The sequence below is a fragment of the Cariama cristata genome, unplaced genomic scaffold, assembly GCF_000690535.1.
Source record: "Cariama cristata isolate BGI_N322 unplaced genomic scaffold, ASM69053v1 scaffold19606, whole genome shotgun sequence".
Taxonomy (NCBI): Eukaryota; Metazoa; Chordata; class Aves; order Cariamiformes; family Cariamidae; genus Cariama; species Cariama cristata.
The window spans coordinates 2,352-12,832 of NW_009624026.1; the positions used below are offsets into that span (position 1 = coordinate 2,352).

Here is a 10,481-nt window from a genome sequence, read left to right on the forward strand (position 1 = left end):
ATTATACAAAAAAACACTTATAAAAATCCACAGCAAAGAATAACTTCCAATTATTTGCAACAAATTAAACATAAGTTTGTTCTGCCTAGCATAAATCCTGATGAATTAAATAGGCAAAATATCTTTATTTTGCCTTCACATGTAAACAGGAAGCCAGGTCTGAAAGCACCAACATCCAGGGGGAAATAAACATAAACTGATTTATGATTTCCAAAAGGAAGACTGCAGAGCACCCTTTGGTAATGGAATTTCCTTCCGCTGTAGACATTCCTAGTGGAAAGAGAAAGACAAAGAACAAAGGAAAAAGAAATGTGTATCTTAATTTGCCATCTCTTCTCAGGAACTGTCATGGCTCTTACTGCACACATTCAAAGCACTGCTAATAAAATGTACCAAAATTAATTTTGAAATGAAAGTACAAACACTCTGAAGCTATCGTATTTTAGTATCATAATCTAAGTAAACATTCACAAAACAATTTAAATAATCAAGTATTTTATAGTTTTTCAAGCTTTCTTAAAAAAAAGATGCAGAATACAATGCTAAACAAATGCTAAACCACGCCTCAGAGTGGTTCAAAGTGTCTACTTCCTCATGTATCTAATCAAGACAATAGATAAAAACAAGCAAACCACTGATAAAAAAAAAAATCTGTTGTAGAAATGACTCAGCAGAATCCTCAACCTGTATACCTCCTCTCACTGCAACTAGTCTCACTGAACTTGATTTATAATCAAAATACATTTTCACTGCGAAAAATTAGATGTGAGGCAAGAAAGAAGCAAGATGTTTGACATTGTAACTATCATTAACGTAATTCAGTAACTGAAAAGTTACAAAAGACAGGTTACATCATAGTGACGGGTCTGGACTACCAGGTATGCTGCAAGCAGTAGCAGCCCCATTACCAAAATGATGTATATATTGAATGAAGGGGAAAAAAACAAAAAACAAAACCAAAACACTCGAAAACTGGGAAAAAAAAACACAACAAAACACCACCTCACAAAAAACCAAACCACCTGCTTTACCTCCAAGAACTGCTTGAAACGCATTAAAGAGCCCATCTGTCCAGAGCTGGTAATTGCTTCAATTCTGTGGAAATAACAGCATGTTTCAAAATCTACTTAGAAAATTGGGTTTGATTTACAAGTGGGTGTGGGGATGAATGGTAGAGATTGGAAAAGACAGACCAGTCATTCAAGAGCAAACACTCATGAAGTAAAAAACAAGGATTATGTCACATTCCTAACCACAGAGACCATACCTTGGGAAATAGTCTTCTCGGATAAGCAACATCATTTTCCAGAACTGAGCCTGATACTGTTTCATGAGAGCGTTGCCACACACCTGTGGTACAGAAATAGACAACGACCAGGTTCCAGGATTGGGTTTCAGACTAGCATGACAACTCCAATGTTCATTATCAACCACTTAATATTTTATCCAAATATTTAGAGAGATATACCTACACCTACAATAAAACAAGCAAATCCTCTAAATGCCATTACTGCTACCACAATCACCTTTTTTTCTTCTTGACTGTGTGGTGGTCACTGACACCAACCTTACGTTATTCTTCCTCTCATTCCGGTCTCCCTCCAAAAATAACAGCCTTCCCTAACACCATTTGCTAGGGTGTAACTGTAGTCATTTCCCCATCTTGATCACAGCAGCGTGGATTCATCAGCTTTCTTCATACAGTCAGTTTACAGGATGAATGTTCCTCCACCACTACTAACAGAAGCCCCATGGTGTATTTCACTTTGCACTTTACTTTCTCATTTCTACTTTTAAAGTTCTTTAGAAGGCATTTGACAAGCACAGAAGCTGCTTGTGTTCAACAGTGTTTGTCTCCCCTGACTTCAGCCTTTAATTTTGGCTCATATTTAGCATAGGCCTATATGCTAGAATATAGGATTAATATACATCAGGCTCTGTCCTTTTCAACCTGAAAAACCCATCCTGTTTTATGGACTAATTCAGCTGTAAAGGCCACAGGTCCTTGCTGCATTGTACAAACCGATGCCAAGTGCTTAGTAGACCTTATAGGATCATGCAACTATTTTTAAAATACCAGGAACCTTAAACAGAACCAAATACAACAACAGAATTGGCATGTATAAAAACTTCTGGTTTGAAATCATTCAGCTCCAAAGCTGTATTTGCAAGAATGTGGAAATATTCACATTCCTTTCTGAAGGAATAAGGACAAGTTAAAAAAACCTGCTGTTAAAATCACAATGAACCTCACCCCTAGCAATCCCTTTGGAAACTAAAAGTGTCACCAGTTTAGATCCCTTTAAGTACCAGTAACCTACATCGCTTACCTCCAGAAAATCAAAAAGAAGGGTAGCTGTCACATCTGCCAGAGGCTCCATATTCAACATCTGAGCAAGCCAGCGCCATCCATAGTTCAGCCCATGAGGATGTGGCTATAAAGCAACAAAAAAAATCTACCCACCACTTATTTCACAACCTGCAAAATGCTATTATTAAAACAAGCAGTTTTCTGATTTACTTTCTTCTTTATAAAGTTATTTTACAATAGCCTAACATAAAACTTCATCATTATGAAAATATACAGAAAGGAAGTAAAGGTCTTGTCGTGGTTTAACCCCAGCCAGCAACTAAGCACCACACAGCCACTCGCTGACTCCCTCCCAGTGGGACAGGGGAGAGAATCAGGAGGGTAAAAGTAAGGAAAGTCATGGGCTGAGATAAGAACAATTTAATAACTGAAATAAAATAAAAATAATAAACTGTAATGAAATGGAGAATAACAAAAAGAGAGAGAAATAAAACCCAAGAAAAACAAGTGATGCAAATGAAAAACAATTGCTCATCACTGATGGCCAGCCAGTTTCTGAGCAGCAGCCCCCGGCCAGTTTTCCCCCTGGTTTATATGCTGAGCATGATGTCATACAGTATGGAATATCCCTTTGGCCAGCTGGGGTCAGCTATCCCAGCTGTGTCCCCTCCCAGCTTCTTGTGCACCCCAGCCTCCTCGCTGGCAGGGCACCATGAGAAGCTGAAAAGTCTTTGACTTAGTGTAAGCACTGCTCAGCAAGAACTGAAACATCAGTGGGTTACCAACATTATTCTCATCCTAAATCCAAAACACAGCACTGTATCAGCTATTAGGAAGAAAATTAACTCTATCCCAGCCAAAACCAGGACAGGTCTACACTACAAATTACTTTACATTGCTGTGTTGATTACGGTTATGACCATCTCCCTTCAAATATATTATGAGCTGGTTTAAGTTCAGCGCATATTAACTACAAATCAAGTTTACAAAACACTTAATAGACTCTTGTGATAATAACAAGGTTCTAATTATAATACCATACATGCATACCCCTTGTTTATTTCCATAAGGCCACCGGAGTTGAATGATAGCAGCATAAAGACGAATCATTCCCGACATCCGTTTAAGAAAACGATCTTGCTCTTCCATCTTAGAATCCTTAACTTGATATCCAAGCATCCTAAGTATGAGAAGACATTCCAGTATTAGTACGGCAAAACACATTCACTTGAGTCCTTGCAGTTCTCAGCTTACTTTAAGTCAACTGTACTGAGTACAGGGATACTCCAAAACCAGACATGAATTATTGCAAAGGCTGATCATTACCCTCTGGATCATATGTTCCACTATTTTACACCATGTAGAATATTTAGGTTCTGTACTAGATATCTAACTTGAATCAAGCTATGGCTATCAACCGTTCTTTGAGAAGGACGAGGAAGAAGAAACAAAAGAGCACTTCCAAAGCTGAAGGACACAGCATCTCCAGGGAGACAGGGTCAGGGGAGCTGCACACTTGTGAGTGAATTTCCAGAGTCTGTGCCAGTATGTCACAGTGCCTACATAATCAGAGATGGGGAAAACTGGAGTTCATGCAGAAGAATACAGTGTTCACCCTTGCAGGTTCATGCCAAAGAAGTCCACTAATAAATTTACCTCTGATACTCTTCCATAGAAGTCCCCTCTTTCAACGCAGGGTAAAATGGCACAGAATAGGGACACTTCTTGTGCAGATGAGCTAAAAAGAGGTCTCCAACTCGAGGGTGTGTTTCCCAGATTCCTGAGGCCACCACAGCAATCGGGAAAGCTGCATCACGGTGAGAAGCTACTTCTTCTTCTCCTTGATTCTGGAGAGGGGAAAGGAAAGTCAGTCCCCACCCCTTCACGCTATTTCTCAGACCAAAAAAAATTTTCCTCTTTTTTGTGTAATTAGCCTCTACTAAAGGATCCTAATGTTTCCATAGCTATGTAGCCAACCACAGAAAAACTGATAAAGCCCTGTGTCCTCACCTCCCACAGAGGATGACAATAAACTTTGGCTCAGGACAGAAAAAAAGGGTTAGCAAATACAGGCATAAAGTGCAAGGCTGCATAGGTATTTTCAGTCCAAACAATCATTTTCAAATATTTACAAATCAGTCACAGCTTTACAACATGGGTTAATTTTTGCATATATTTGTCACTGCAGGGACAAAAGAAAATGTCAAACAGCCCCAAATTTAGCAAATAAAGAATACAGAAAAATACTGCCAACTTGAAAAAGCAACTTGAAAAAGTTTCATTTAGCAGAAAGTGCTAACTACACAGCTGAGACAGAAGTTTGCCTCTTGGGCCTTAGCTTCCCGTCCCGTCCCCCCACCCCCATTCTGCCAAGATGTAAAGTTTTGAGCATATATACAGTTTTGTGATAGATTATAAATTAACTATCAACCTGTTTTCCACTAAGACTGTACCTAACTAATTCAGAATATGTAACATGTACGTCTGGAATTTAAAATAGTTCTTCCTCCTTGAAGACATAAAATACAAGATGGAAGGCAAAGAGAAACTAAGTTCTCTCACCTTTTTTTAATCCAAAAAGCACTTTTCTCTAATCCATATAAAAATTAATACACACAAGCTAAACACTTAGTAATTTTGTTCTTAGCAGTTGAAGACAGAAGACAGTGCCCAAAAGAACTTCTTTAAGCACCAGCTACCTTTGCCACCCCAATAAAGAGAACATTTCCTCACCACAAATTTCTCTGCAAGTTTGTAATAAACAAAATCCAGACCCTGTGGATGCTGAGTCACCGATACAGTTCGCCCTCCACTCTGAACAGACTTTCCAGAGAGCAGGTTATTGATCTTGTCAAATATCTCTCTCAGCTGAGAGCCTGCAAATACAGAAGGAATGTACGGAGATGGAAGATTAGGAAACGGCAGACAAGTCTTAACCAGACCACATCAACTTCACAAAAACTATACCTACATCCTGAAGGGCAAGGCACCTCAAACTGCACCTTTTCTACATCTGATTAAAGAAACTTAATCATGATGAAGCAAGATGCCTCTGAGGGAAGCAACAGACCTTCAAAACACAAGCAAACACTGTGCTGCAAAGACTTGGACTGTATGCATACCAGCTTTCTGCTGTAGGGATAATTACAGAAATGCTGGATATGTTGTGTCCTACTAAAATCTTTACAGCAAAAGGCATTTCAGTTGGATTGGGTTCTTGGCGTTTTCCTGACCTGCTATTCTAGAGATCTGGCTCACAGGGATCGTAGCTGCTTTCTGCAAGTCTGTTTTTATCTTCTTAACCTGCAGAACAAACAAACAAACAACTCTAGAAATCTTTACAGACAAGTAAACTACTATGATAGTTTGGATGATCAGACTGTTAACAGAGGCTGCTAAGTTAGAAATTTATTTATTTAAAATGAAAGCTCTCCTATTTCCCCTAGAAATCAAGATAATTACTTTCAGCAGTGTTAATCGCTTGCTCGTACCTCATTGTTGTCTTTGCAGTTGCTGATTTGACTGAAAGAAGCAACGCATTGCTCGGCAGCAAGTTGAAGCTGCTGGTACCACTGCATGGTACTTTCTTCTGCCTTAACTTGAAGTCCTGATATTGAAAAAAAAAAAAAAATAGCAGAAAACTAAGACCCAAAGCTCAAGAAAACCTTAAGAAATTTTTTAAAAAGAAAATGTAAGGAACTAACAGCTGCACAAGTGCTTTTTTCCCAGAATTTAGTTTAGAAAGTTGTGTTCATAAATGAACTACAAGTTTGCAAGCTATACAGGAGTTCTACTTCTTCAGCTTAGTAGCTTACATATGCAGGATATCTGGACCTAACTTACTGTCAAGAAGGAAGCCATTTCAGTGGTCTGTCCTTGTATGTTTTGTCATATCATGCATGAGCCACCTACACTCGCAAGAAGGCACAGTGTTACTCTCTAATATTCCAATATATGGCATACTGTCTAGGAAGAGCAGGTTTTGCTCCAGTTAATAGTGTCTATTTATGCTGCATCGGTTTCATTTCAAAAGCTTGCTGCCAGCAGTCCTATACCGATTTCGCTACTTGTACTAAAAGTAAAGGCTAAGAGAAGGTATGTTGTCACAACAGTAAGATTCCAAAGTAGTATTTAGCCTAACAGTAAAAAAGGGTGTAAGGAAGGAAAAAATAAAAATAAATAACAAAAAAAAGCCTAACCAACCTTCCTTCTGCTGTTTTCCCCCTGACTGCTGTGCAGGAGCAGGAGTCTGAGCCTTCATCTGCTCTTTTTTCAGCAACTCGTTCTTCTTTTGTCTCTCTTCCTCTTCATCTCTCCTCCTTTTTTCTTCCACAGCTGCAGCAATTTCTTGCTGCATGCTGGATATCAACCCTCGCATCTCCTGCAGTGCTCGTTCAGTATTGGCCACATCTACTTGAGTAGGGAAACCTCTCTGTTGAGAAACAGGGGAGGTAATATAGCATCAACCTTACGTTCCACTATCTGTAGACCAAGGGCAAGAGCAAAGAGCCTTTGAAGCATTAGCCTTCAGATAATCTGAGAGTCAACTACACATTTTATCCTCTTTGGTGAAATTATCTTTCTCTCCTTTATTTGTACATAACATTGGTCATAACATTTGCACGTTAGTCCATGACTAGATCTCACAAGATCTTGGACAACAAAAATTAATAATGCACTTTGACAAGTGTAAAGGAACCCCAACACAAAGCCTAGAGAGCTTCCTCTGCAGAAATCCAGCTGTGACAAGCTGGAACAGAGAATTAGCCTCATTATAGTGTTTCATTTTTCAAGGTTTGCATCCCACCTTTACATAGAGAAAAACAATTTCAAGGAAACCTAGTTACTGCAAAAAGGCTTGTGAGTGTAGGAGAATCATAATGTGTTCAGTATTTAACAATTTATGAACCACTCCGCTTCCATGGTTGTCTCAAAAAGGAACTTTACAGCATCAAGAGTTTACAGTATTTTAATATTGAATCCTCCTCCTGTAGAAATCCTCATGCATTTTTATAAGCCATTTTCAAGTGAACCGCTAAAGTGCCGTAGAAAAGAATTCTCTCTTTAGATTAGATACTTTATAGGATGAATATCTAAAAACATTTCTGTGACATCTTATTTAATGGCCTCATAACAAGCTGCCTTCGAAGACAATTACATGAAACTTTACAAAGAAATGATAACCAAAGTTAAGAACAATTCTAGAGCCTCTACCTCACTTGTTGTGCGAATGAGTCCTGAGACCAGTCCACAAATCTGGTTGCCACGATTACTGTATGCAGAAAGATCAATTCTTGGCAAGTCTTTGTGTCTATAATTGGGATCAATCTGCTGGTTAAGCTGCAGCACTTCCTCCTGGATGGAATAAAGGCGACGCAATCTTTCCTGGCCCTCTTCCTTCCGCAAACGCTCCAGCTCTTCCTGACGCTGCCTCTGCTGCTCTGCCTCACGCAGTTTTAGGTTTAATACCTGGGGAGAAAAAGGTGCAAGAGACATGAAATACTTGGAGTTATTTAACTCCAGCTTTACAGCTCCTTCCTGCTCCTACAAGATATGTGCCTTTACTGCATTTCCACAACAATGCAGCAGGTGTCTAGAACAGCACCAAAAAATACATTCTTGCTTCAAGGGTGCCATGTAAATATAAATCAATCAATTGGTCTTTCCAGTTCCCACCAGGGAGTCACAGTCTTTTAGGAAAGACAACTCTTACAAGTCTCAGACCTTCGCTCTGTGGCGGTGTTCTTCCTTCAACTTCTCTTGCTGTCCCTGAGCCTCCTTTGAACTACAACACACAGAAAACCAGAACAACTGTATTCAAGACATGCAAAAGACAAAATACAAACAAAGAGTAAGTTATTTTTAAAATAAGCCAAGCTAAAGGAACTTTAAGTGTCACAAATACAGATTTTTTCTAACCATTGAAACCCCAACAGCAGCCAGAGATCTACTTGGAAAGACAAGCAAAAACAGGATAATTAATGTAAGAAAAGCTGCAGGTGAGATTTTCAAGCATAAGTGACTAGCACAGAATTGTCAGGCACAAGAATTAATCCTTGCTTTGATTAAATGCTAAATATTTTACGGATACCAGAGCTAATCTCACCTCTTCTCCATGACTTCTTGCAAATCTTGGAATTCCTGATGCTGCTTTAGCTCCTTCAGTTCATCAAAGCGCTTGAGTTGTTCACTTGCCAGGTCATACACCGCCCTCACCATCTGCTCCTGCTGCTCCTGCCGTTGCCTTAGCCCCTCCTGCAAATTGCAGAGGTGCCAGAAGCACCACAACATAGTAATCACCAGAATTTGGACAGAAGAACACACAAATTAAATTGCCCAAAGTGGGCCAATGTTTAGGATAACTTACTGTCCTGCTACTTCTACCAGAGCATTGTTACATCTGGTTAGGTAGCTCTTCTGTGATTCCCATAAACCCTCAACTTTTTTTTTTTTTTTACCTTTCCTTTCAACCTGTGCATCTCTTCATACATCCGAATGCAGCCTTCGACTTCTGTAACTTTAGATGGAAGAACTGCTGGAAAGACTTCTTGATCCGTTTCCAGCAGACTAAGATCATAATTTCCCTGTGTGGTCAGCATATAAGCAAAATCAGTGACTGACATGGAGGAAGCCAGGTAAACAAGTTTCCTAAATTGCATATTATTTGTAGAGAAACAAAGGAGTTAACCAATGCACAACTTTTTAGAGTAGTTATATACCCCAGCAGTGTAGCCTCACCATTTTGATTATCCTCCAGCATGTATATGAGGTTGGGATAACTACTTTTCCCAATCACTAAAACTGGGAGCAGAGTTACCAAGAGCTTATAGGACATTCATGAATGCCGTTACCTAGAAAGGCTAGACAGAATCCTCACATTCCCTTAATATTCAGTGAAGATGTTACACTGGAAGACGTCAAGACAGGTTTATACTTTGAATCATTCTTCAGGAGGAGTTTTCAGACTCTCTCTTAGAACTTCCATCAGATCTTGCTGCTTCATTAAGATGTTTTCCTCACAATATATTTCTTAAATCTAAATGGGGCCAAGAGGATGCAAAACTCTGCTGCTCGGTATCATTGCTACCGGGTGAAGTCATAATTTAATGCAAAGCAATGACATTTGTTTTCTTTCCAGGTGCTTCATCAACTTCATTACCTCCACAATTCAACTGCTCATTGCCCAGCTTCCTACAATTTTGCCTTGTAAAACAGAGCCATAACACATCTCAGTCATTCAAAGACTCCAGAGAAACCAAGGGGTTTACTCACAGACTCTTACAACAGGCCTGACCCTACTCTGTTACCTTATCCCTCCAAACGGATTAATCCCGGCCTGCTAATCCATAGAACTATACAGCTCCAACTAAATTTTCCTTAGTTACAGTGAAAAAGGGAGTTTGCTTGTGGCCTACTATGAAACATTATTGTATGAAAACCCTGTTAATATCAATTTTATCATCACCTGTTTATCCTACAAAAAGTTGAAACTAAGCACGTTTTCCCCCACAAATTAACAGAGCACAAACCAACCTTTATCAGACAATTTATGGTAGCAAGTTATCACACTTTTTGTCACAGCTGCTCACATATGGATTATCATCAGAGCTACCTTTGTTTCACTTGGCTCTGGAGATGGAAGTGATGAAGAGCCCTGATGGCTAGCAGACGTGACCTTCTCCAGCGGAGATGAGCGGTTTGTGAAGGGAGTGAATTCTTTAGGCGTTGGACTTCTGGAGGGTGCGACTTCTTGGGCTGATTGCCCAATCACTCTGTCTAAGACCCAGCCAGAATAAGAGGACAGCACAAGAGGAGACATACATCCTTCCAAGATATCCTAAAGAGAAAACATTTTCTGTGAATGCAAAACATATCAAGAAAGCAATGAAAAATTAAAACACATTGAAAACGTTTGTGCAGGTAAGCAGGTGCTTTATAACTGCAGCTCAGCACCCCATTTACCCATTTCTTCTGCTGTCTTTTCAACACTTTTTCCGAGCTCCCCTACTTTTGCAGGACCACGACTCCTGTAACACCTCCTCCCTAAACCCTGCCCTGCTTAACCGCTACGAAAGAGGCAGGACCCGACCCGCTGGAAAGGCAGCAGAGGGGGCGATTTATATATTTCAAGCCCTGACTGTTAAGGAGACAAGGGGTCGATGTATCACGG

The 10,481-nt window shown here is 39.7% G+C and overlaps 1 protein-coding gene across 1 annotated transcript; it reads right to left on the reverse strand.

The window, feature by feature from the left end:
• Positions 1 to 201: 201 nt before the first annotated feature.
• On the reverse strand, positions 202 to 10,148 carry GLE1 (GLE1 RNA export mediator; the record flags this gene model as incomplete). The annotated part of the gene is made up of 15 exons (XM_009703016.1): positions 202 to 270; positions 1,032 to 1,095; positions 1,268 to 1,350; positions 2,331 to 2,435; positions 3,362 to 3,491; positions 3,968 to 4,158; positions 5,045 to 5,187; positions 5,545 to 5,614; positions 5,803 to 5,918; positions 6,515 to 6,743; positions 7,526 to 7,780; positions 8,036 to 8,096; positions 8,418 to 8,566; positions 8,770 to 8,895; positions 9,924 to 10,148. Coding segments are annotated over 15 exons (2,016 nt in total), but the record flags the coding sequence as incomplete, so codon positions are not given.
• Positions 10,149 to 10,481: the final 333 nt, after the last annotated feature.